The following is a 27,864-nucleotide window of genomic DNA, read 5'->3' as shown; positions in this document are numbered from 1 at the left end:
TGAGGTTAGACTATACCTTGATTATGATTTGTATTCTGTGAAATATTGCAATTGTTATGCAGTATAGGATACATTATAGACTGTAAATTCCCTTGTGTCAAGTTCCTTCCATAAGTTAAAAGTAGTATTTACTTTTATTTAACTCTACTTCTAATGCCATCCATTTCTACGCCTCTCTGTCTAGTTACAGGTGTCACTAGATCAGTTGTCTTTACTCCTCATCCTGCTCTTCAAATTAGTAGCCTTGGTACCATGGAAGCAAATGATGAGGAACGGGCACTGAGTTTTGCTGCAAGGGAACTTGACAATGAAGAACTAGAGGAGGAAACTCAGCTGGTTGTGTTGGACCCAGAACATGTAAGGAATGACTGAAGTTTAAGACAACTGTGTTGTTGGCAACTGAATCAAAACGGGAAAGCCGATAAGGCCACATGTTAGCTGTATTTGAAGTGAAATGACTATGATAGAGATTTAATGATGAAAACATATAGATAAGGTAGAATATTTTCATGGAAAGCAACTGACTTTTTGGGGTTGGGTTGAACTGTGCGTATTTGCCACGTGTTTTCAGATTGGAGACATTTTATATGGGAAAATAGCCCCGATACTGGTTGGATTTCATGGAATGGCCTGTAGAAGAAAAACAGTCCTCTTAGAAACGCAACAAAGCAACAAACCTCTTTGAGTAGATTAGCTTGCATAATGGTAAATCAAAGTTGCAGGTTTTTTTTTCCAGACTAAATTCTAATTTGTGGGATTCCTCTGCACAGTTCTGCCAGTGTCACTTTATTATGATCCTGGTTATTCTGACTGTTCAGAGTGGATACTGAAAATACAGGAGTGCTTCTGACTCAGATATTGTAGGGAATAACCATCTTTCATCACAGTTATAATCTTTTTCCCCTAACATTTCTCATATTCATCATACATTTTCTTCTACTTCAAGTCCCTTTTTGAATACAGGCGTGCCCCCATATCCGTGGGGGTTCTGTTCCAAAACCCTCTGTGTTGAAACCACGGATACAGACAAATGCCTCCTGCCCCCCATCCTCCAGAGCTGAGGAGGATCTGGAGGGTCTGTGGATGTCCATCTATGGCCTTTGCTGGGCTCATACTGAGCCTTAAGGTTAAAAAAAACAACAACAACACAACTTCGGTTTCTCTGTGTTTTTAATGGCTTATAAGGCATTAAAATGTCAGTTCCAGTTTCACAGAGGAATCCGGGGTAGCATTTTTTTTACTGCTGGGCTCAGATAACCCTCTGGAGGAGGCACACCCAGGGAAGTGAATCTGCGGATATGGGATCTGCAATATAGCCCCCCCCCCACACACACACAAATACTGTATTCACCAGTCTCCCACTTGCTACACTGTGGCACCTCTCTCTCCATACCCTTTCCAATTTGTTTTCTGCAGTTCCAAATCCCCCATGACTCCAGTTTCCTTCTCTTTTTGACCCCTCTCAGGCTTGTCTTTGCTTCCTCCCTTTGCACCCTCATTGTTTCCTCTCCTTCCTGCTGGCTGAACTAGCCTGCTAGCATATGATCCTAAAACGTATTCAGGTACCAGTCAATCCATTTTCCTCTTTTGTAAAAGTCATTTTGTGGTCTTTGGGCAGGGTGTGTGTGTAATGAGAGTAGATCTGTCAGTGTTTCCTGAGCTGAAAGTTGGAGGGTAGCAGTGTACTGGTGGGGGGGGGGGTGTTAATGGATACAAGTGCTCTCTGGCCACTCTGGCCCTCAGAAAACCTCCAACGGTCACGTGACAGAGGTAGCACTTCTAGGCTCACCCCAGGGTGGCACAGTGGCAGGGACTGTCACTGGAGGGGAGGGCTGGATGCCTGATTTGGCAGAACTGCATGTGACTCCAATCTAGTTGAGTTTCTTCTATTTAGTTTTATTGTACAAGCAAGCTGTTCCCACTTTTACGCTAACATACCCATCTAATGTAATTTAGGGTGCAATCCTGCCCTGCGCTGGAACAGACCAACCAAGAGGCATGCGCTGTATCCAGCGCAGGATAGGGGCCCAAGGTGGCTCAGCCAGAGGCAAGGGGAAACTTTTCCCCTTACCCCTGAGTAAGGTGCTTTTTTCCCCTATGGGTCTCCTTGGACTTGCGCCACCTCCTGAGGTGGCGCAAGTCCGAGGAGAGTGGAGCGGCTTGAAGCCGCTCCAATCTCCCTGGGAACGGGGGTTGGGATTTGGCATAACTGCCAGATCCCAGCCCCGCCTCCTGCTCTCCACCTGCCCGCCCGCTCCTGTGGCCACCCACTGCCCACTCTCCCCCCGCCCAGGAACGCCTCCCTCCTACCCCCCATAGACTTGCGTCAGCCCAGCTGGGCCAACGACTCAAGCCTAGTGGATTCAGCCTCTGTTTGTCGGCGCTCCTCCGTGCACTGATGCAGCTTACGCCTGAGGAGGTGCAAACGTGCTTGACGGCATGTTTGCGACCCTCCTTGGCCGGCGCAAGGGATTTGCACCGGCCCAACTCATTTTCAGGATTGCACCCCTACTCAGAGTATCCAGAATAAAAATTGTAGCAGCTGCTGAAAGACAGATATAGTTTACTTGGTTGTTTCATGGGTACTGATATGCTCCTTTCTTACCTTCTGTAGCCCCTGATGAAAAGATTCCAAATTGCTCTAAAGGCCTACCTCACTAAACAGATGGGAAAGCTGACTGATGAACTTCGGGAAATGGTACAGTATCTTTGTTTGGAATATCACTCTACTCTTGTCTAACGCACATCAGAGTGAGCAGGCCTCTTTCCTCTCTGTCGTGACTGCAGACAGTAGGTGTGAAGAACAACAAGAAACAGAGAGAGGAACTCGGTGTGATCCTGTATGGGGTCCAGCAGCAGTTGGCCCGTTTGCAAATGGATCTGGAAAAGAACCATAATCAGCATTCTCAGATTGCCATGGCACGCCGGCAGCTGGAGGAAGAGTTGCATGACCTCAGGAACACGTATAAGAAGACATGCCATAGTGCTGAGGATGAACGCAAGAAAGGTGACATGCTCTTTTTACTATATTGTGTTTCTTATTCTTTTCAAACTGATATTAAATGTATCAGATACATTGACTCCACAGGGTTCCCGTGTACAGGGAACCATAACAGGATCTTGCTCCTCTTCCTCCTCTCTAGAGCAGGTCTCATCAGCGTTGTGATCCAGTTGGGTACTGACATCCTTAGAGCAGAATTTGGAGGTTTACATAACCAACAGTCAGTTACTTGCCCCAACGACACAACAAGCAGTGTATATAGCTCTCTTGGTTATAGAAGATATATAACAAATAGCAATAGGTTCCTAGGTTAGAAATTCAAGATGCTTTCTCATTCTTGGGCAGAGAGGTAAAGGTAGAATCCAGCTTTTGCCAGCTCCATAAATGAAGGCCAAAGCCCCTACAGAAAATTTTGATGGTGAACTTGTTTTAGGGCAGTGTAATCCACAACAGCAGAATACTTGACCTGGATAGGGCCTTCTCTGATAGCAGCGCCAATGTTATGGAACTCCCTCTCAGTCAAACTAAAAATACAATACATGCAGCCTGACCTATAAGAAGTAGAGCCAACACTGGCCAGTGCAAGCATAGATTTACAGAAGACCTTATATAACTTGAGACAGATTAATACAGTGTATTCTCAATCAATAAGATAACTTGTAAACTAATATGAGAACTTGTAAAACATATATTCATAGTGTTTCTGGTAATTCGAATATGTTTTATCAGGATCGAATATGTGTGTTCCTTTCTCTTTTCTAAGTCTTAAAGTGGCAGAATAATGTTGTTGGCAACCTTCAGTCTCGAAAGACTATGGTATCGCGCTCTGAATGGTGGTTCTGGAACAGCGTCTAGAGTGGCTTGGAAAGGCAGAATAATATTACTTTTATTAGACAGTAAAAATTTATTATTTACAGTAAGTGTTTGTACTCCATAAAAATTTAAATTTGAGTGCAATTACTTACCATTACTTTAATTTTAATTATATTGAAGGAAGTAAAGCACTTTAATTGAACATGGAGTGTATATGGAAAGTGAACTGTCCTGTATCTCAGTATGTGGCAGCTGCCACATGGATGCCAACTGCATCTGTTCTTGGGTTGGTCAGACCTAACCACGGTGGTCCATGCCTTGTTGTCATCAAGACCTGACTACAATAGTGTGCTCTACATGGGGCTGCCTTTGAAAACTGTTCGGCTATTGCAAATAGTGCAGAATGAGATGGCCCATAAGGTCTCAGGAGCTCTGCAATTTGGCTCATTCATACAGCTGCTCCTGCAGCTGTGCTGGCTGACAGTTCATTCCAGACCCAGTTCAAGTTACTGGTTTTGACTTTTAAAGCCCTTTATGCCTTGGGGCCAGGATATCAGAGGAACAGCCCTCTCCCATATGAGCTAGCTCATCCCTCGGTATGGCCTTCTCTGGTAGCAGTGCCAATGTTATGGAGCTCCATCCTAGTCAAACTAAGAACTGTGCCCTCCCTGAACGCATTCCGGTGGAGGCTAAAGATGTTTTTGTTTCAGTTAGCCTTCCCACTTCAGTTTTTACATACTGCTGCTTTTGATATTTTTAGATGTGTTTATTATTGCTGATAATAACCTCAAACCTCTGACCTCAAACCTCCACTGCCTTGTGGCTATATCCAGTTGTGGAAAAGGCTTCAGAAGTCAACCTCGAGGCAAAACCCAGAGCTGGAGTCCCTGAGGCAGTTCGTGGCTGTACACAGTCATGCTCTGACAACTCCTGCGACGCCGCTGGAACCAACCATATTGGCTTCAGCCTTTCCATTGGACCATTCCAGCGACGTGGAGAGGGGGGATTTGCTGCATGGGTGACAGCCTATCCTCCATACCTTCTTTACCCAGGCTTCGTGCACTGGAGAGGACACTCCAACTTCATACGACGTCAGCACAACACGGGAAGCAGCAGTTTACCAGTTATAAGTCTTCGCTCAATTGGCGTAGAGCGTGACGCCAAGGGCTGCTTCTGACGGTGGGAGAGAACATTGCATCTCATTGGGCAGCTACCACCCGCCTTAAGCTGGGCAGTCCCCAGCCAGTAAGGTGTTGCCTCACCACGGTCCATTAACCTCACGGGGTGCGTGAGGTTTAGGGTGAAAACCGACAAGTGGAGCGACAACTCTGCACCATGCAACAGAAAACAGAAAACTTCTGCCCTAAAGCTGGGCACCTGGAACATTAGGACAATGACACCTGGCTTCTCTGATGACCTGCAAGCAATAGACGATGCACGCAAAACAGCTGTCATCGGCATGGAGCTGAGCAGACTGCAGATGGACATCGTCGTCCTTCAAGAGGCGAGGCTGCCAGATTCCGGATCTGTCAAGGAGAGAAATTTCTCATTTTTCTGGCAGGGAAAACCACCAAATGAAACCAGGGAACATGGTGTTGGCTTTGCGGTCAGAAATACCCTGCTGGAATCCATCATCCCACCTATTGGGCGAAGTGAAAGAATTTTGTCCCTGCAGCTCCAGTCATCAGCAGGACCTGTCACTCTCATCAGTGCTTATGCACCGACTCTGTCGTTTCCAGCAGAAGCCAAAGACAAATTCTACGATGACCTGGCCACCACTATCAAGAAGATCCCCGTAAAAGAGCCATTGTTCATCCTCGGCGATTTCACTTCTAGAGTTAGTGCTGATCACAGTTCGTGGCCCACTTTCTTAGGTCAGTTTGGCACTGGGAAGATGAACGAAAATGGCCAACGCCTACTAGAGTTTTGCTGTCATCATGGTCTCTGTGTCAGCAACACGTTCTTCAACACGAAGCCCCAACATAGAGTCTCTTGGAGACACCCAAGATCAAAGCACTGGCACCAGCTCGACCTGATTCTCACCAGACGCTCCAGCCTTCCCAGCATCAAGATCACACGCAGTTATCAGGGTGCTGCCTGTGACACTGACCACTCCCTGATGTGCAGCAGAGTGAAACTGCAAACAAAGCGACTGTATCACACAAAAAAGGAAGGAAGACCTCGCATTGGTACCAGCAAGACCCGGGATCAGAGAAAAGTGGAGGAATTTGCACGAGCGCTTGAGGAATCTCTTCCAGGCCTGGCCGACGCAAACGCATCCAACAGATGGGAACATTTCAAGAATGCCGTTTACAACACTGCCTTGTCTATATTCGGCAAGAAGACCAACAAGGCGGCAGACTGGTTTGAAGCCCACTCTGAGGAGTTGACACCAGTCATTGAGGAAAAGAGGAGAGCTCAAGCAGCATACAAGGCCTGTCCCAGTGTGTGCAACCTGCAGGTCCTCTGTGCTGCTCGCAGCAAAGTCCAGCAGACTGGCAGGAGATGTGCTAATGACTACTGGCTCCAGCTCTGTTCCCAGATACAGATAGCAGCTGACACGGGCAACATCAAGGGGATGTATGATGGTATCAAGCAGGCCCTTAGTCCAACACGGAAGAAAATTGCCCCTCTGAAGTCTGCCGCAGGCGAGGTCATCCAGGATCGGGTGCAGCAGATGGAACGCTGGGTGCAGCACTACTCTGAGCTATATTCCAGATAAAATGTAGTCACCGAAGAAGCGCTGAACAACATTGAGTGCCTGCCTGTGCTGGAGGAGCTTGACAGTGAACCAACCCTAGAAGAACTTCATGTGGCCCTGGACTCCCTTGCCTTTGACAAGGCACCAGGAAAAGACAGCATCCCTGCTGAAGTCCTAAAGTGCTGCAAAGAGATCATCGTCACTGAGCTGCATGAAATCCTCTGTCTCTGCTGGAAAGAAGGTGGAGTACCTCAAGACATGAGGGATGCAAACATCATCATGCTGTACACGAACAAAGGCGACAGACTGCAACAACTACCGCGGCATCTCTTTCCTTAGCATTGTAGGAAAGCTGTTTGCCCGAGTTGCACTAAAGAGGCTCCAGGTACTTGCAGAGAGCGTTTATCCAGAATCGCAGTGTGGATTCCGAGCCAACAGGTCCACCACTGATATGGTATTCTCCCTTAGACAACTGCAGGAGAAATGCGGAGAACAATGACAGCCACTCTTTATAGCCTTCATAGATCTCACAAAGTCTTTCGACCTGGTCAGCAGGGTTGGCCTCTTCAAGATTCTCCCCAAGATTGGCTGTCCACCCAGGCTCCTCAGCATCATCAGATCTTTCCACAAGGACATGAAGGGCACTGTTGTCTTCGATGGCTCCACATCAGACCCCTTTGACATCCGAAGCGGAGTGAAGCAGGGCTGTGTTCTTGCGCCAACCTTGTTTGGGATTTTCTTCGCTGTCCTGCTGAAGCAGGCCTTTGGAACTGCAACAGAAGGCATCTGTCTCCGGACCAGATCAGACGGAAAGCTCTTCAACCTCTCCAGACTGAGAGCAAAGTCCAAAGTCCAGCTGAAATGTCTGCGTGACTTCCTCTTTGCCGACGATGCAGCTATCACTAACCACTCTGCCAAAGATCTCCAGCAGCTCATGGATTGTTTTAGCAAGGCCTGCCAAGATTTTGGACTGACGATCAGCCTGAAGAAAACACAGGTCATGGTTCAGGATGTGAACTCACCTCCCTGCATTACAATCTCTGTGCATGAACTAGAGGTTGTCCATGACTGTGTACCTTGGCTCAACAATCTCTGACACTCTTTCTCTCGATACCAAGCTAAACAAACACATCAGTAAAGCAGCTACCATGTTTTCCAGACTCACAAAGAGAGTCTGGTCCAACAAGAAGCTGACGGAACATACCAAGATCCAGGTCTACAGAGCTTGTGTCCTGAGTACTCTTCTGTACTGCAGCGAGTCATGGACTCTTCGCTCACAACAGGAGAGGGAACGGAATGCTTTCCACATGCGCTGCCTCCAACGCATCCTTGGCATCACCTGGCAGGACAAAGTTCTAAACAACACAGTCCTGGAACGAGCTGGAATCCCTAGCATGTATTCACTGCTGAAACAGAGATGCCTGTGTTGGCTTGGTCATGTTGTGAGAATGGATGATGGCCGGATCCCAAAGGATCTCCTCTATGGAGAACTCGTGCTAGGAAAGCGCTCTACAGATAGACCACAGCTGCATTACAAGGACATCTGCAAGAGGGATCTGAAGGCCTTAGGAGTGGACCTCAACAGGTGGGAAACCCTGGCCTCTGAGCGGCCCGCTTGGAGGCAGGCTGTGCAGCATGGCCTTTCCCAGTTTGAAGATACACTTGGCCAACAGACTTAGGCAAAGAGGCAAAGAAGGAAGGCCCATAGCCAGGGAGACAGACCAGGGACAGACTGCACTTGCTCCCAGTGTGGAAGGGATTGTCACTCCCGAATTGGCCTTTTCAGCCACACTAGACGCTGTTCCAGAACCACCATTCAGAGCGCGATACCATAGTCTTTTGAGACTGAAGGTTGCCAACTATTATTGCTGATGCAGTTCTACTTTTATGCTTTTTCATGTATGTTTTTAAGATGTATGCTGGCTTTATTTTTTTGTATTTTATAGTATAGTATCAAAATATATTTTAAAGAACATTTTAAGCCACCCTAAATTTGTTCCTTGGGAAGGGGGTAAATGGGGAGGATATGCAGCTTTTACACACACACACGCACACACACACACACGTATATATTAAGTTGTATGAACATTGGGAAAAACAAAGATCCTTAGTAGATGATGCATCTTGGAACAACTTTTTTCTTATCTATATTGAACAAGCTTATCCTTATAGCCACCTGTAAGACAAAAGTACCTCATCTGGATTGCCTTTTTATATATTTGCTGGTAAATGGCATTTGCTTGAATACATAATCAGTTTTTGGGGCAGCTTCTACCCTCAAGCTGGAATCTAGAAATGAACCTCTTTTCAAAGAGAAAGCCATCTGTTTTGCTTTTCCCACTCCTTACGTCATGTTTTGGTACAAGCTGTGGAAATATATTTTTTTTCCTGCTGGTTTTTATAGTTTCAGCCATGCAGGCAGAGATGGAAAGTCTGTCCCTGCGTCTGTTCTACATGCAGAACATGGACCAAGATGTGCGGGACGACATTGCTGTGATGAAGCGCACAGTGAAGAAGGCTGAGGTGGAGAGGATGCGAGCAGAGGTGGAAAAACAAAAACAGGTACTTAGCCATGGTTGATCTTTCTGAGACTGCAAAGAATCTTTCTCTCTTCCTCTTCATCTCTCTTCTCCCTTGTTTCTGTAAACACAATTTTTTGCTCCCTGTGCCCCGAACAAAGCTTGTCATGTTCTAACTCTTTTGCTTCTTCCCTGTCATCATGTCTTCTATTCTTGGGTTAACATTTTAGGCAGATTATTCACAGTCCGTTTGGGGTACACAATTTCTTTCTTAAAACTCCCATCTCCAATGAAGACTTTCTTGAATTACCCAAGGGTCATCTTGACTACACTTCCATTGGTATCTGTTTACCAGTGTTTTACCTGTTTGCTCCATAATTTGATCACAGAGATACAAATTAGGCCAGAAACTCTTAGGTTGCAGTCCCACACACTTTTTCCTGGGAGTATGAACTTCTAAGTAGACAAACAGAGGATTGTGCTGTTCTTTCAAAGGGATGGATTAAAAATTCCATCTTCACCAGGGTATCAGCAATTTTATTAATACACCTACTCCTGCAACCGAAGTAGGAGTAATAGAGCCGCCAATGCCACTTCAGAACAAAATGAAGAAAATTATAAAAATCACATCAAAGTGACCTAATGTTCTGAGTACTTCTTGACACTATGCTGAATCTCACCAATGCAGCCCACAAAAAGTTCTAGTTGTGACCACTGAAGCAGGCAACAGTTAATTGTTAGTTCTGAACATAAAGTTAGCAGCCTTTACAATTAAAGTTTAAAAGCAAAATTGGAACATCTAATTGAAACAAAAGAAGAAATTGAAACATCTAATCAAGACTGAAATAGTTACTTCATATGAACATGGAGAAAGCCCAGTTTGGCCAACTGTGTTGCTTACAGCATAGTCTTGTACTCCAAACTAAACCCCAATAAATTCAATGGGACTTATCCCCAGGGAAGTGCAAATAGAATTGCAGCCTTATTCTCATATTATCCAGTCTGAATATTCAAGATGAGAACAGGTACTAGAAGCTGGTACTGTCATCCTGAAGTTGTTCAATTTCATAGGACCTTCATGTGGACCGCTTAACAAGGAGGGTCAATGAGCTGCAGGAGCAGATTGCTCTGTATGAAGCACAGCATATTGCACAGGCAGAAGATACCAGAATCACACGACAAGAAGTGGCAGAGGTAAGAGGGGGTAGAGTGGTTCATAGCTTTTCATGAAGGGCAGATGTCCATCCTGTCTCATGAAAGAATTTGCATGCAACCTTTCAAATGTAACCTGTTTTCAAAAAAACAACCAGAAAAAGCATGGTGGTGGGTTGTTGTTTTTTTCATTTGAACATTTACTGAGATATAATTTAATGTCTATTTAATATATTTAGATAGTTTGCTTTGAGGAGAGACCTACCTGCCCCTCGTAGTTTATGTCATCTGTGTATAGCACTTTACAAGGGAAGAGAAGCCAAGTCCCTGTCCCAGTCATCCTCACAGCCTAAAAAGTTGTTTTGGTATTTCACCACACTCTCTTTGCAGGCAAGTACAGAGATACAAGCCATTAACCTGGAGAAAAAGCAGCTTCTGCATCAGTGGACTGTCAGCTTGACTGGGATGAAGCGCCGGGATGAAGCCTATGCTGCCATGCAAGAAGCACTAAGGTAGCAGCACTGGCTATCAGTGCGGTTTGGGTGGGAATTATGCTTTAAAAGAAAGAAGTAATTTATGTAAGTCTATGGTTGCTGATGAGTTACATGGGTTGCTGATGAGTTACAGTTACATCACTCATTCACAAAGGCAGAGCACAACTAGAATGGCAGCAAGACATAGTTGTTGCCCAGTTCCTATTCCCCAGTGGAAGAAATTGAGGCACATAAGAAACATCCAAATATCTATTAGCAACAAAGGCCTTTCTGGAAATAGAGTACTCCAAGAGGGATATTCCTCCAAATTGTTGTCTAGCAATTATCAGGATAGATGACAATCAAAGACAGAAAACCAGACTAATTGAAACTTCAATCAAACTCAGCCATTGCTACCATTAGATGTGAGAAAGAATTGTCTAGTCTTTTCACAGTTAAGTGTTAATGGCAGTCATCACCACTGATGGTCACCCATTGTATGGAGATCCCAGCTACTTTCCCTAAAACATGCTAATTCTGGCTGTAGCACTAATATTTGTTGAAATATGTACCAATCTCTAAAAACAGAGAGGAGGAATTCATTGTCTGTAAACAGATAAAGAAATTTTGCCTCTCCATCTGATCTTCCTGGAGTCCTACTGACAAGAGAGATGCTAACAGCTTTTTGTCTTCCTTTTAACTCTGCATCAGGGTGGAAAGAGGAATTTTTGTATCTCACTGTGCCAATTTGGATGCTGAAGCTTTATGCAGCTAGGGTGAGCAGTTGGTGGTTTTTTCTTGCCAAAGCGAAAAAGTTCCTGAATTGCAACATAACAGTTCACTGGGTTGATGTACTAAGTAAAGTACTATGTGAAACAAATGTTTTTCACAGACATATGAGGCAATCGCCAGATGGCATACTGCATATGTTAATTATAGATTGGCCATTTATGCCTCTAAATGACTTCAGAATTAGTACAGTAGTTTGTGAGGGTTTTAATGAGTGGCTGTGACACTTGTGCAGTTGCCCTCCACATATTTGGTGGAACACAGATGGGCATAGTGCCTGGCAACCAGCACCACCCCTAGCCCATTTCATCTTGCAATAGAGTTTAAATTGGGGTGGTAGCTCTTGCTGCCTCCAAAGCTAGGGTGTGTAGACAGAAGGAGAATGCTTTGGGGAAACCTCCCTCCAAAGAATCTCTACTAGATTCCCAAAATCTGGGGTCCCCTTAAAATCAGATAGGAGCAGAAAGCAGGCGGTTTGGAAAGACAGGGCAAACAAGCTTCCTTCCAAGAGAACTAAGAGCAGGCAGGTGGAACAGTAAAGAACATTTATTAAAAGGGATTACAATCACATAAAACAGTAGAAAGAGAATAAAAAGGACAGGACCAGACCCTTGCAAGGATGAAGCAACTGCATATGCAATAAGGTAGAAGGGCGTTTGTACAAAATGCTGGCATGGAGATTAAAAGACAAGATGAAAATAAAACCAAACAATAACACAGCTTACTGTGTGCTTTCCCTATCATAAGTACTCACATTATTCCGGGATCTTAGTTCTTACGCTCACCTAGCTGGGCAGGCAACCCCTGTTAATGCATCCAATGCTTGGATGGGCATATGTTCAAAGGAGAGTGCATTGTAGGCATTAACCAGGTTTTATCTGTAGGACTGGATACCTGAGGGTTACCTGAATTCTTGACATTTCCTCTCTTGGTCCAGTGAGCTGGTTCAAACCCAAGTTTGTACTTTCCTGATCAGTCAGGATAAAGAAGAAGAGCAAACAATCAACAACAACAATAAAACAACATGTTTATGCCATCTGAATGATTGATTCAGCAGGATCTTCAAGGGTTTTCACCACAGCATGGCAATCGCAGTAGTCGTGAATGCACTATTTTAATTTTGAAGAACCACATTCTCCCAGAAATAATAAACTACAAGTCTTAGAAAACTAAAATTCTTGCAATCACACTGTGTGGCAATCTGTATTACTAGCAGCAAAGATGCAACAACCGCATGTTTATCTTGCATAGATACAATTGCTTGGAAAGGTCCTTGGTAACACCAAGGGAGGTGGCCTCGTCCTTAGTTTTGAATGTCAGTGTGACCCTTTACTGTCTGTATAGCAGTTTATCTGAAAGGAAAGGCTTTGAAGTACAGTAACTAGTTAGCTCTGGATCTTTCTCTCTTTCCTCCTGCAGAGAATCCAGACACAAGCTCAAATCTTTAGAGATTGAGATTGAAGTTTACAAGAAGTCTATCTCCAAGGAGGAGGAGAGGAATGAGCTGTTGGCTTCTATCTTGAACCGCTCAGAGAATGATGCCAACACAAGCAGGAAGCTGATAGCCCAGAGCGTGTCTAAACAGGATGCTATGAAAGTGGAATTTGGCACATACACGCGTACCCTTCATGAGACGGAGCAAGCCCTCAGTCGTGTCAATATGGTGAGACCCTTGGGACAGGTGCTGCTACTTGTTTGCTGCTGTATAGTCACACCTCACTCTGCTCTGTTCACAACTGTGTTTATTTTATACCAGGCCTATCCTTTTCTTCTCAGGATCGAGCTGCTCGCATGAATGACTTGGTTACCCTTCGAAGAGAGATAGAGAAAGAATCAGAAAGCAGACAGATGATGGAGAATGAGATTATGACCAAACTGCAAGATCAACTGATGTCTAATAAAGCAGCAAAATACTTTTTACAACTGGCTTCTAATCTTCAGAAGAAGATGATGGATTTGGTATGTATAGCACTGACCCCTATGGGACTGATGGGAACCAGGCTGCCTGAACAATGGAGGGTTTCTTTCAGGGCCTATGAGAGGAATTTTATCAGAGGGTACAAAGTTTCTTCTGGGCCCCTTCCCAAAGGGGGAGGGGCACAATGCAGAGCAGGGGGGCAAAATAGGATAGGGGGAGGGTGCTGACAGATACAATAGTCTTTGAAGCCTTCTTGATGCAGGTCTACTAGCCTTCTTGATGCAGAGCCCATCAGCATGTTCAGATGAGATAGGAAAATGTCAGATTCCAGGAACTTTCTGGGCCCCCTCCTTTGGCTCCTGGGCCCCCTTTCTGACCCTGGGCCCAGGTACAAATTACCCCCTTTACCCCCCCCCCTCCTATGCCCTGGTTTCTTTCCTCCTTTTGCAGTCACAAAAGTTTCAGAGTGAAAAACAGTGCCAGCTTCATAGCAAATCTTTCCCTGCCAAAAAAGGATAGAAAGTAGCTAAGTATTCTTGCAAAAATAGTTCCATAATTGTGTTCCTTTTAGGAACATCAAAATACTTCTAAAGAGAATAAACCACAATTAGGGGAAACAGCCTATTCTTCAGTTCAATCGGAGTAGTCAGCTCTGACTCTCTGGATCCCTGACCTGTTTGATTTTCAGACCACAAAGCTCTGCTTTGACTCTGATGAAAGAAACTTCTGCTGTATGTTTTTCCCCATAGAGGAGAAGCCATCTCAAAGGGGAGCAGAGCTCCTGAGCTAGTTTCTGACAGGAGGGGCAAGCATCCTTTCAGCTGGCGACAGGGCCAGCTCTCCTGCACAGAGGAGGCCTGACTACAAAGAAAGGTGCAACTCCTAGTACAATCATCTTAGCTAGGGTTTCCATTTCAGTGTCTGATATGGGCTAACAATATCCATAAACCATCTGTGTGTTTCCCTTTCCTCTTCATACTGTTTCTAGGAGATGCAGTTTATCAAAGTTGAGAATGACACAGCTCAGGCCGCACTGGACATAACAAACACTTCTTGCAGTCTGAATATGCTTGAGAAGACCCTCTCCGAATTGGATAAGGAAATGGATGACATGAACAACCAGATCAACCACAGTGAGACTGAGATTGCAAAGCGCAACCTCCTAATTGGGCGCAAGCAGGGTGTCATCAACCTGTTCAACAAGAAATTGGAAATAATGATTTCTCAGTTGGGGGTATGTTCCTTTATGTTTCTTGCAGTTCACATACTGTGCCTGCCATAGAGCCTTACTGCCATATCATTCCTGGCATTTAAATGCTGTTGGCTGCTGTTCAGTCGAATTTTATTGTGCTCTTCAGAAGCTCTTCCTGCTGAACCACAGACCACTCGTTAAAGTAAGCAAGAGTTTAAAAGTGGTTTGGGAATTTGGTGGGAGCTCCTGGAGAAGAAAAGGTTTGATAATGAATTCCATTTGACTTGTGGACCTGTTGTACTCACATCTCTCAGTCACAGCCAACAGGATGCAAGGGAGCAGTCACTTAGGGCGCAATCCAGAGAAGTACTTGGGCCAGCACAAATCCTCATGAGTTGACAAGGCCAGCGTGCAGAGGCGCGCAAGACTCTGGAGTAGATGGGGAGGAGGTGGGAGGGAGGCGTTACGGGGCAGAGGGAGGGTGGGCAGTGGGTGGCCCTGGGACACACAGGGAGTGGAGGCAGGGCTGAGACTCGGCAGTTATGCCGGATCCCAACCCATGTTCCTGGGGAGCTTGGAGCGGCTTCAAGCTGCTCCGCTGTCCTCGGACTTGTGCCACCTTAGGAGGTGGCGCAAGTCTGAGGAGACCCATTGGGGCCAGGGTGCCTTACCCAGAGGTAAGGGGAAAAATTTTCCCTCACCTCTGTCTGAGCCACTTTGGGCCCCTATCCTACACTGGATTCAGCGCAAGCCTCTTGGCTTGCCTGTTCCAATGCAGTTTAGGATTGCACCCTTAATCAATTAGTGTGGCTTACTGTAGATGCACACAACAGGTGGAATGTGACAATTTATCAGTCCAGTTTGCTGGTCAGAATATATTTCCTCTAACTCCTTTCTTGCAAAAGTGAGATGATTGCATCCAACCCATAATCTGTTTCGAACCGAGAAAGGTGAATTAGGTCTGTTGTCATTTCACGTATCTAATGAACTTCTAACCTGTTGCATATAAAAGTTGTTGTATATCGCAAACCAATTTCTCTATAAGGTGCCACAGAGTTTCTTTAGCTGCACTTAGTGGCCTATGGTTGTCCAGAGGGATTTTTGACTGCTTGTTTTTGTCCCATACCATATCACTGACTGCTTCTGCAATATTTCTGAGATTCAATAGCAGTTTGCCATATGGCGTGGAGGATTTCTGTTTGAGAAATACATGTCCTAAGCCCCATGTCCCTAGACTCAATAAGTCTAGAATGCAGACACTGAAAATTTTTTAAAGGATGAAGGAACCCTCACTTGCTCAAGTGAGTGAATTGCTTGTCTGTCACACCATCCTTGTTTTTACTATGCATGCATTGGTATATTTTTCATGATCTAGAGCAGGGGTGTCCAAAGTTTTTGGCAGGAGGGCCACATCATCTCTCTGACACTGTGTCGGGGGCCGAGGAAAAAAATAATTAATTTACATTTAAAATTTGAATAAATTTACATAAGTTTACATAAATGAATATATTAAAGATGAACTTATATGAATGAATGAATAATAGCTCAAGGCCTATAAAGCACAAAGCAAGGCTGGCCTTTCATTTGCTGCCACTACTGTATCACAGATGTGAAACAGCAAGAACAGTGGAGGAAGCCCTCATCCCACAGCTCACATGAGAGGTCAAACAGTCGCCCTCAGCTGAGAGCCAGTTGCACTGGGCCAGTGCGGGCTCCAACAAATTTCCGGAGGGCCAGAGGCTCATTGGAGACTGGGGGCCCCCTGAGGGTCCCATTGAGAGGCCTCGAGGGCCACAAGTGGCCCCAGGGCTGGGGTTTCGGCACCCCTGATCTAGAGTTATTAGATGCATCCAATGGCGTTGCTGGGAGGGGTGACTGGGGCGGACCTGGGGAGGTATGGGGGTGACAGGTGCACTGCCTGAGTCCCTACTGAACAGAGCTCCATGCCACATTTAGCAGCGACCTCAGCCCTGTCTCAGCCCTCAGGAATGCACATCAAAGGCGGAACCACCAGTGGTGGCTTGCTATGGCAGTCTGTCCCAAGCCCAGGCAGGGATCAGTGAGTAATGGGAATGAGAACCAAGGACCTCTCCTCCCCTTGTATGCCATCAGACTGGGAGATGTTGTTTTACCTCATGTGTAATAAATTTACAACAAATCACCCTCCAGCAGCCCATCTATCATTTAATTCAACCATGCACCAAACAGCACATCATTCCCACCCCCCTTTAACTTGGAGTTCCCATCATGGGAAGGACCTAAGGCAGAAGGAGCTCTCACATTGTCACAAATTGCAATGGGAATAATTGACTCATTAGAATGAATCAGAGCTGATTAGAATAACTCATTTTGCTATCAGATTGTGTGGTATGTTTTCAGTACAAAATTCAGGAGTTCACAAATATTATTGAAGATCTATGATACAATTGGATTTTTTCTTTCAAAAAAGGATTCTGTAAACATCTGGGGGCATAAGCCCCCATATCATGTTTCCAACACTGTTGAACTGAGTGTAAGCAGGCATAGGTGTACCGGCATCAAAACTAGTGTACTGCATGTAAAACAACACCTTTCAAATGATCACAATTTCAGGGTCAAGAACTGGGGCCCTTAGAAATTGAAATCAAGAAGCTCACCAAACAGATAGATGACATTGACGTGGAATTGGTAACACTCCAGAGGTACTGGCTGAAGCACCAGAAGGTATTAGTGACCCTTACTCAGGAACGAGAGGAGCAGCTGTCATCCATGGATATGTTAAAAATAGAAATCACAATCAAGGAGCAAAAGAAAGTGCGCACAGAGAGTAAGTGTGATCTTCCTTGAGAAGGAGGTTGATAAGAAACTTTCCAAAGTTTTGTTATCTCCAGGTCTGTCTAAGACCCTCTTATCTATGATTGTGAGCCAATGACTGCTGAATACAGATCTAAATGGAAGAGAAATGTCACTCATTTTCAGTGGCTCTATGATCTACTTAAAAACTTAAAATCTGCCAACTGTTGGCAGGCTGATGGGATCTATCAAAAAAGGCTGTAGTGAAAATTTCTTGTTTTTCAATATTTTCCCTTAATTTTGGACCATTCTAATTCTTCAGTGGCTTTTGTGCTTAAGCATCCTTAAAACAGAGACATCCTACTCTAGCAGCCATTCTCCTGGGGTGCTCTCCTGATGGTTTTTTGAATTCAGTGTCATTGCAGAAAGCCTGCATGGCAGAGCCATTAAAGCATTTTCTCTTCATCATTTAGGTCAGCTATATTCAACCATTGTGTTGCAGTACATTGGTGTGCTGTGTGAGTTTGAGGGCAATTCATTTATTAGTAGGGTTATTGGGAGGAAATAAAAAAATAGTCTCCTCTTTGGGGGGGAAGCAGAGTAGCTTAAGCAGCAGACCCCCCCTTTTGGGTATCAATACCCCCCCCCCTTTTGATTGCTAATCAATAAAAAACACAAAGAGGCAATGGCTTGTTAAAGTTGCAAAAAGAAGTTATTTACTTACAGTGCCGCTGAGTGTATATTTACAGCATCTGATTAGGATCAGAGGTTCACCTAACACTTAGATAGTAAGGCCCTGGAGCTGCCTCGCCCTGCATGCCTTGTGCTCAAGATGGCCTGGGCATCAGAGCCCTAGTGTGCACCATCTTAACAGGTCAGTGGTCAGAAGACAAGAGGAAGTGCTCAGAGGAGAAGGGAAGGATAAAGGGTTAGGACCACACCCCACAAGGATCACAGGGAGAACAGGTAGAAAGGTCAGATTCACTGGGCCATAGCTTGACCTCTTCTGGACAGCATCCTGCCCCCTCTGGACAGCAGACGGGGTTACACTAACTCCAACACCCCTTCTCAACTCCAGTTGCACGAGTCTAGCAGATTCATACAGATTCAGACTTGGAGAGGGGGGATTTGGGAAACAGTCTATCCTCCATACCTACTTTACCCAGGCTTCGCTCTCTGGAGAGGACATTCTGCCAGAACCACCATTCAGAGCGCGATACCATAGTCTTCTGAGACTGAAGGATTCCAGTGGTATTGGGAGGTGTGAGCCCCCTGCTGGTGGCATGGTGTGCTGTGATAATTTTAGCACCTTTTCAGTGTGCCATGACATGAAAAAGGTTGAAAATTATGGATCTAGGTCCAGCTAAAATAATGGACTCTAGACCTTCTTCCTACTGAGATTCACATGCAACAGTCAATTGCAGTCTACCCGCCCAGGTGATTGTAAATAATCTAATCAAATAGAAACAGGACATCATCAACCTAGGTTTTTTCATATCATGCACAAGGACGCTTAGATGTGTTGCTCCAGTGTATTGTGGAAGGAACTTCTGCTTTGCAAAAGGATTGCCCACTCTTTGTGAGTAGAGGGACCTGGGATAGTCTGAATAACTGGAATAGGGGCAGTATTCAGTTTATCATGTCAAGCAATGTATTTTGTTTGCTGTTTGCATTTTAAGCTCCTTGTCCATCTTTACCAACAACCCTTTTTTGTTGTCCCCATTTGGCTTTTTGGTATGTGCTTTTGATTATTTTTATTCTTGACTGCTTCTAATTCTTTTCCTCTGCCCCCTCCCCAGTCATTGTTTTGCTCCTTCAGCCTTTTAATAAACACCTCATAATTTTACTGTTTTGCCTGCCTGGTATATGTTCAATGAAGCAAGTTTATCAAGCCTCTTAGACATCATGTTCTGCTATAATGATCTAAAGAGAGACCCATAACCCCGGATTTGGGGACTCTCTGTTAACAAAGGAGGGAGACTTCTTCTGCCTAGCCTGCTTGGTGGTAGCATCAGGAAGTGTTCCAATTTTCTGTTAAACCCTGGTCTGACAAGTAAAAAGATTGAAGTGGAGAGCACAGGAGAAAGAGCTGCTGCTAACTGCTAGGTGCAGTTTTGCCCTCTATCCTTCTTTCACAAAAGCTTTTTTTAGCCTCTGCAGATATGAAATAGTAATTCTGGGTATGTGATCCCTGAGGGACAATCTGCTTAATTGCCCCTACATAACTATGGCTGTGCTTGTCAATTACTGCTAGCCAAATCCTTAAGAGCACAAATTTCACAGTGTATCAGCTGAAGAGATTTCTGAATCCAGAAATTGGTTTTCTGTTTATAGAATTTGGATTTCCTTTCTGAGTTTAAATTCCTGGGTACAGAAATTCTTTGTAAAGGTTATATTGCCTTTGAAATTCTACTGCTAGCTATACATTTGTCAAAAAGATGTGCAAAGTAATTGCTTTTATTGTTTCTGCTCACCACCATTCCCTGGTGTTCTGAAGGCACCTTTCCAGTTCTTGAGATGAACTGCCAAGCACATCTGCAAGCACAGCCAATCAATGTTAATATGCTATATGTCCCTATTTGTCCTCAGCCCGCTCAACCAGTGACCTAGTTCTACCTCTGATGTTTTTGATCATGGTACTCTCTCTGCTACTGTACTGTAGATGAAATCCAGCAGGAGAAGAATGAATTGAAGGACATTGAGCGTCACATGAAGAACATGGCTAATGATCTGGAGAAGCTCCATATCTTGATCAATAAGAACAGTGCAACCTCTGAGGATTTGCAGCAGGGCAACACCATCATGGAGAATGAATTTGTGCGCTCTCTCAAGGTATTCCGCATCTTCAGGGTGTACCGCAGTTAAAGCCCCACATATCAGCTGAATGAGATTCTGTTACTCTGCTTTGGCAAAGCTACAGGAAAGACCAGCTCTTGATAACTCACCTGATATAAAAACTAAAGCTATTGTGTGCAGAGGACATCCTGTTTAGCACATTCAGGGACAGTGGGATCTTTTTCCTAGCCTGCTGGTTTTCCAAAATGGATAAAACACATAACAAAGCTGTACCTGTTTCTGCCTCTAGGTCTCAGAGAGAGAGTCAATTGAGATGCAAGAGAAGCTGGACAGACTCCATGAGGAAAAAGAGAGACTCCTCAACAGCCTTGTGGAGGCAGAGTGAGTTTTGAGTCCAAGTTTGTAATTTGACATCTGAATTCTTTTGCAGTGCAGACTTTATCACAAAAGCAGTGGCAATTATACTTGGTCCTTTTGAGAGTGCGTTTTTCCTCTTTTGGAAGGGGGACAAATTAGCACGTCAAAGTGTAGTCACAAGTACCACATATTTTCCCAGCACCACCATTGTCCAGGGTCTTTTCATTTGATGTTTTTAAATTGTGTACATGTGCTTAGTGGTTGTATGGATCCATCCATCTTTCTGTAGCATGCTGATGTCACTCAAACCACAATAATTTTGTGGGAAAATACAATCCTGTCCACCATCAACATCCCTTCTCTGCCCTCTCCCTCATCATAGCTTTTGTGATTGTTGTTTGGAATATGACTGCATTAGTGTTATAGCCTTCTATTGGCCAGTGACATCCCTTATGATGAGTGCCACATCTCTCCTTTTCACATACCTACAATTTTTTTTGCAATTGTTTAGATAAATTTATTTTATTTTACATGACCGCACATGTATTTCAATGTAGGGATCTTCCTTCCTGTTCTGTATAATACCTTTGCCTCCCCTTCTTTCTCTGAAGGTATCAAATGATGCAGTGGGAGAAGAAGATTCAGCTAGCCAAAGAAATGCGTGCTGCTGTGGACTCGGAGACCGGCCAGGGTGAGATCCGAGTCATGAAGGCAGAAATTCACAGGATGCAGGTAAGACAAAGAATGCCAAGAAACAAAATAATTTCTTACTTTGCCTGATAAAAATCATCAGAGACATCAGGAAGCTGGCAAAACACCACCTTAAGGTACTGATTGGGGGCCCAATCCTATCCAACTTTCCAGCATCAATGCAGCTGCAATGTAGCCCCAAGATAAGGGGAAAAGCATTCCCTTACATTGAGGAGACCTCTGTGACTGACTCCCCACCACAGGATGCAATGCATGCCCCATTGGCACAGCTGCACCAGCACTGGAAAATTTGATAGGATTGGGCCTTGAGACAGTTTTTCAACCCAAGCAACCCTTCCTTCCAATAGTGAATTTTGCTGTTGCTCCTTTTCTGCTCCATTTATATACCTCTTACAGTGAAGTCTGTAGGAAAGAAAGTTGCATATAGCCAGTAGGTGGAACATTGTAAATTCTGTATCAAACAGTTCAAGAATTCTGCAAGAGAGAGTTTCCAGTTTTGGGGAGATCAGATTCTGCAACTAGGCTATTATCATGCAAATTAATGTAACCAGATTTAGTCAATGGATATTATTCTGCCTGCAACTTTGTCGGATCTTGTATTTAGAACTCTTTCCTTGAAAGGACTAGCAGGTAGCTCTGGGCAGGTGAAACACTTAGTTTTGTGCTGAGGGACACTTCCATATCATTTCAAAGAGTCTTGTTCACTAGCTTCTGTGTTTGACATTCTGCACCCACCATCAAAGTTCTGCCAGAATGCTGTGAAAACTGACAGGTTAAGCAATAATCCCAAAGAAACAAGAATTCACAAGGCAGCTGACAAATTAAAAGCACCATAAATGCATCAAACAATATAACACAGTGGTTCTCACACATTTAGCACCAGGACCCACTTTTTAGAATGAGAATCTGTCAGGACCCACCGGAAGTGACATCATCAAGCAGGAAAATTTTTTGCAATCCTACCCACACTTATCCAGGAGTAAGTCCCATTGACTATCATTGTTAAAGAATATACATAGTAGCTTGTTAAAAATACAGGTCTGTAACATTTCCCCAAATACAGTCACATACCATGGTAGCATCAATTCTAATATATTAAAAATTAAATCTTGAAATGAATGGGGACCCACCTGAAATTGGCTCATGATCCACGACCCACAGTTTGAGAAACATTGATATAACATATAATACATAATAAAAACACTTAAGAGTCAATACAGAAAATCAACCAACAAATTCTTTGCAGAATAAAAGTATCTTCAGATTTGTATAAAAAACAGGCAAAGAGGAGGAGCCTCAATGGATTTCTTCAAGGATAGAGTGGTGCCAATGCTGAAGAGGCTTTTTTCTGTTGTTCCCACCAACCAAATATGAGGCTAGACAGCAGATCCTATGATGCAGAACTTAAAACTCAGTTAGGCTCATCTGGGCAAAGACAGTCCTTAAGATAACCTGGTCCCAGGCCATTTATGGATTTAAAGCCCATGAGCAGCACCTTAGATTGAGTCCAGAAATGCCGGTATAACTGGCACAACGTTGTTTAGAGACCAGTCCATGCCAGTCAGCATGCTAGTAGCTTGGTTCTGAAATGACTGCAGATACCAAACTATCTCTTAGATCAGTCCCACACAGACAGCACTGCACTCATCCAAACCTTGTGCAAGAGTGCATGCCAGGTCTGTTTTCTCTAGATAGGGCTAAACTTGGTAAATCAGTGAAAGCCTGCTAAAAGGCTACCAATGCCACCTAGACATCCAGAGATGCACTGGATTCAAAAAGTGTGGTTTTTAGGCATATTCCATGACTGCTTGGTATGTCAAACCTGTTTGCCTCCCATCTGTGTATTGCAGGTAAGGTACAGCCAGCTGATGAAGCAACAAGAGAGGATGATGCGAGACATGGAGGCAGCTGTTGACCGCCGAGAAACTATTGTGGTTCGTGGTGAAGCCCAGAGCAAACTGAATAAGCAAGTGCTCACCAAGGGTGGCTTTTACTACAAAAAGCAGGAGCTGCTGAAAAAGATCAAAGAAAGCCACAAGGTCAGCAAATGAAGAGGGACAGTGATAGCATAACAGGAGCATGTAATCAGAAGGGCAATCCTTATTACTGGTTTTGCTTCAGTGCCCACCAGAGAGCTACACAAAACTGCATATCAGATGTTGTTTATAGGCTATATCCAGCCAGCCCATTTTTGTACAACGTATCCCTGAAAGAGCAGAATGAGCTGGTGCAATCAGCACTTTCCCCAGTGCCCATTTTCTGATTATCTGCTACACTGCCAGTTTTCACTGCATGAAAATTAGTAACTCATTAAAGCATTATGTGAAAGTTGGAAAAGAATGGAAAAGTCTCCAGAGCTCAGGTCTATCTGCTGGGTAGACCTGGCCTCCTATGGTTCTCATATCTAGCAAGTTGGCTGTTACTAAGATGCCGCTCCCTCCCCTTTAGAATTCTGAAGAATGTGACAAAATAATAACACAACTTCAGAAAACCCAGAAGAATCTCAGTAATACTATTACAGAGAAGCAGAAACAGGACTCTTCTATGACCGACCTAACATTTGCCCTGCAGAACGAAGTGGATCAGCTGCAAATAAAAAAATGGCTGGTGAGTTGAGTTGGGCCTCTCTGCAACCTACACATGTTCCACCTTCCTTTGGTGGTTGGTTTATACAATCTTTTTGCTTGTCATAGCAATTTATTCCCAGCTTCAGTTGATGGTAGCGTGATCATTTTGTGCCTTGCTTAGAAAAATTCCTTCAGATCAGCAGGTTTTTGTGCTTCTCCTCATGCTTTCTAATAAGTTAATAGCAAAGAACCTTTATATGCCTCAACTAAAAAAAGCTTTTCCCAGGACAACATCGCTGTGGATGAGTGCTTCTTATTAGCTCTAGAAGTCCGTCCACTCCTACCCATATGGTTTTAGCAGTGTGTTACATACAAGGAAGAAAAGAAGCATGAGTTACACTTCTTCTTTGCTTTGTCAGAATGCGTTAACTGGTTTTCACACACCACTTTGCATAGCATCCTGAATGCAAGACACAGATGCAACCAGCACCATGTTTTTCTACCATTGTCCTCCCTAACATGTTGCATTTGATCCCTACATACAGAGAGCAGTCTATTGTGAAGCCAAATGAGACTGACAGCTGAATCCTAACCTGTGCTGGTGCAACAGGGCTGCCTAGCCTCCTCTGTATCCAGCTCATCTGAGGAGAAGGCTGGAGTAAGAGGATATTTTCCTTTTACCCCAAGTAACAGCCCAGGCTGCCCAATGGAACTTCCAGGCCTAGAAGGGAGGCTTCCACCTATCCCACCACTCTCATGGGCCTGATCCACACCTCTTCCTGTTCCGCCCTCCCCTGCCCAGAAACGCCCCCTCTCCACATCCATACCACCCTCCCCAAGCCCCTGTGTCACTCAGTACTTTACTTACCTCTACCAGCAGCTAGGGATTGGGATATAGGCACAGGCCTTCCTGCCGATACTGCCTACTCCTGTGCCTTACGGCACATTTACGGCATGGCTATCATTGGGTGCAAGCAATCAATAGGATTGTGCCATGAAACCTTTACAGTGCACTCCTATATGTCTACTCAAAAGTGAGTCTATTTGAGTTCAGTGAGACTTACTCTCAGGTAAGTGTGTATAAGATTGCAGCCCTAATCTGTGGAGATGCAGCGTAGTTCTCTTGATATTTGATTGTTCTCATTTACTTTTTTTTTAAAAAAAGACCATTTGAAAAAAATAGGGTTTATGTTCAGCTTACTTATGTAAACTGCCTTGAATCCCTGTATTATAGCCATGTGAAATAAATGAGTATTGTTATGCCCATATTGCAGAGGGGAGACTGTGGGCCAAGTCCTCTCCAATTTTCCAGTGCCGGTGCAGCTGTGCCAGTGGGGCGTGCACTGCATCCTGCCCCAGGATCCCCGGCAGGGATGGAATCCGGCGGTTATGCTGGATCCCAACCCGTTTCCAAGGAGTGTGGAGCGGCTTCAAGCTGCTCTACTGTCCTTGGACATGCCACGTCAGGAGGTGGCACAAGTCTGAGAAGACCCATAGGGACTGCAGTGGCTTACCCAGAGGTAAGGGGAAGAGTTTCCCTCTGGCTGAGCCACTTTGGGCACCTATTCTGTGCTGGATACAAAGCAAGCCCCTTGGCTTGCCTGTTCCAGCGCAAGATAGGATTGCACCCTCAATTACAGACATTTTCCTAATATGAGGGATACAATTTATGGAAATGAGCTACCAAGAGGTATGCAAGTGAGATAACATTGGGAACCACTGTTCTAAAAATTAAATGCCTGAGAAAAGGAAAAGGTCTTTGCCTTGTGCCTAAAAAGCTGTAAAGTAGGCACCAGGCAACTCTCCTTGGGGAGAGAATACCACAATCCCGAAACCACAGCTGAGAAAGTCCTTTTCCCAATCACCACCCACCTCAACTCTAACTGTAGAGGCACCAGGAGAAAGCTTCCAGTGACAGGCAGGCAAGCATAAAGGTTGGTGTTCCTCCAGGTGTACCCTGCAGACGTACCCAGACCCCAAGCCGTGTAGGGGTGTAAAGGTAAGACCATGGCAGCCTATGTGATTGAACAGTAGTTTGAACCAGAGCATATTGCTTGTCAGCTGAAAACTCCACCCACCAAAACATATGAACCCCTAAACTTGGTGAAAAGTACCAGTGTTTGTTTCTGGAATTCCTTGGCAGTGCTTATTCTATTCCTTCCATTGTTTTCTTTTTGGGACCTGTCTAGGAAAAACCAGTTATAGGTTTGTGAGTGTGAATTGTTCTAATCAGCTAAAACAGATTTTTTGCTAAACAGCTTCTTCCTCCTCAGGATGTACTGGGGGTTCTTGTTTTTCGTTGCCTCTCCAACAGTTTTTTAATCCTAATGTTGTCTTCAATGTTGCTGTTCTAAGAACCTTTCAGATATTGTGGCCCATCAGGGGCGCCTGAAGCACTTGCATTCCGTGAAGGAAGGGAAGTACACCCCACTTTGCCGCACTGAACTAATGATACGCATTGAACGACAGAAGCTGGAGGAACGACTGCACAACATTTATGTGATCATCCATCAGATCGAGCAAGAGTACCCTCAACACCATCCTACATTTCAGAAACTTGTGCATATCCTACAGAACAGGTTGAATTTAGAAGAACTGCCATAGCAGAGGCCTAGAATGGAAACATCTACATTCCAGAAATTTCACAAATAAATATGTATTTGAGAAGAACTGGAAGATTATTGCCAATGGGAGAGCAGGAACAGGGAAGAGGGTGGTGGAATAAGCTGGGTGGAGTAAGCGGGGCGACAGCATGGTGGTTTCAGTGTTGAACTGGAATGCCTCCTCTGACTTTGTTTTCTTCTGTTCTGAAAGGCAAGCTTGGAAGGATAATCTGATACAAGGTCAGTTATGGGGCCTCGGCAAGCATTTGAATTCTTCTGCTTTGGTGGAAGGGAGCAGTGCAATTATTTGCTACAGAAGACAATTCCAAGACCCTTCCAGAAGTAGTTCACATTTTATGCTTTATGGTCAGGGCCTGCTGAAGCTACTAGGCTCCTGAGGCAGCACATAGCTCCACTGAACCCCCCTCCCCCTTACCTTCTTCTGCACAGACTCTTGAATCAAAGCAGGAAATGTGAATCATGCCAGGATCACTCCCAGAGGACTCTGCATTTCTTCCTTTGTTTAAAGAGCCCATGTGGAGAAAAGGGTGATCTTGCTCCTTCTCCCACTGGGCTCTTAAGGAACGTGTGGGAGCATGATTGCTGTGACCTGAGGATGGTAATGCAGCAATCCCACTCCTTTCCACAAAGCAGGCACTGAGAGCATGCCCTGCATTCCCTGCTTTACTTAAGAATCATGCGGAGGAAGGGGCCAGTAAGGAGGCCAGATCCATCTATGGTGACAGAACGTGGAGGAAGGTGGTAGGCACCTGTTTGCCACCCTCCAGCCTCCAATTTGCTGCCCGATGCAAATAAGTTGACTGACCTTAGGATGAGCTGGCTGTGTTTAGGATCTGATATCCTGTAGTTTCTCATTCACACAGGCACCATGAGAGGTCACTCTTCAATCCCACAGAGCATAAATACTGGGTGTTCACAGTTAAGAACATAAGAACAGCCCCACTGGATCAGGCCATGGGCCCATCTAGTTCGGCTTCCTGTATCTCACAGCGGCCCACCAAATGCCCCAGGAAGCACACCAGATAACAAGAGACCTGCATCCTGGTGCCCTCCCTTGCATCTGGCATTCTGACATAGCCCATTTCTAAAATCAGGAGGTTGCACATACACATCATGGCTTGTAACCCATAATGGATTTTTCCTCCAGAAACTTGTCCAATCCCCTTTTAAAGGCATATACCATCACCACATCCTGTGGCAAGGAGTTCCACAGACAGACCACACGCTGAGTAAAGAAATATTTTCTTTTGTCTGTCCTAACCCTCCCAACACTCAATTTGAGTGGATGTCCCCTGGTTCTGGTGTTATGTGAGAGTGTAAAGAGCATCTCTCTATCCACTTTATCCTTCCCATGCATAATTTTGTATGTCTCAATCATGTCCCCCCTCAGGCATCTCTTTTCTAGGTTGAAGAGGCCCAAATGCCATAGTCTTTCCTCATAAGGAAGGTGCCCCAGCCCACTAATCATCTTAGTCGCTC

General features: G+C 44.7%; 1 protein-coding gene across 1 annotated transcript; it reads left to right on the top strand.

Annotated features, from left to right (window-relative positions):
• Nucleotides 1-252: 252 nt before the first annotated feature.
• Nucleotides 253-26,370, top strand: CCDC40 (coiled-coil domain 40 molecular ruler complex subunit). The gene is made up of 16 exons (XM_066612857.1): nucleotides 253-357; nucleotides 2,615-2,698; nucleotides 2,788-3,007; nucleotides 8,920-9,077; nucleotides 10,106-10,228; nucleotides 10,577-10,698; nucleotides 12,868-13,111; nucleotides 13,225-13,407; nucleotides 14,355-14,600; nucleotides 17,151-17,364; nucleotides 19,993-20,162; nucleotides 20,416-20,507; nucleotides 21,095-21,215; nucleotides 23,045-23,233; nucleotides 23,643-23,801; nucleotides 26,117-26,370. Exons 1-16 carry the CDS (start codon nucleotides 253-255, stop codon nucleotides 26,363-26,365), a joined length of 2,679 nt encoding a protein of 892 aa, XP_066468954.1. The 3' UTR covers nucleotides 26,366-26,370.
• The last annotated feature ends 1,494 nt before the right edge of the window (nucleotides 26,371-27,864 follow it).

Source organism: Tiliqua scincoides, chromosome 2, assembly GCF_035046505.1.
Source record: "Tiliqua scincoides isolate rTilSci1 chromosome 2, rTilSci1.hap2, whole genome shotgun sequence".
In the NCBI taxonomy this organism is placed as follows: domain Eukaryota; kingdom Metazoa; phylum Chordata; class Lepidosauria; order Squamata; family Scincidae; genus Tiliqua; species Tiliqua scincoides.
The sequence above is the reverse complement of the archived record's forward strand: the minus strand, read 5'-3'. Positions and strand labels throughout refer to the sequence as shown.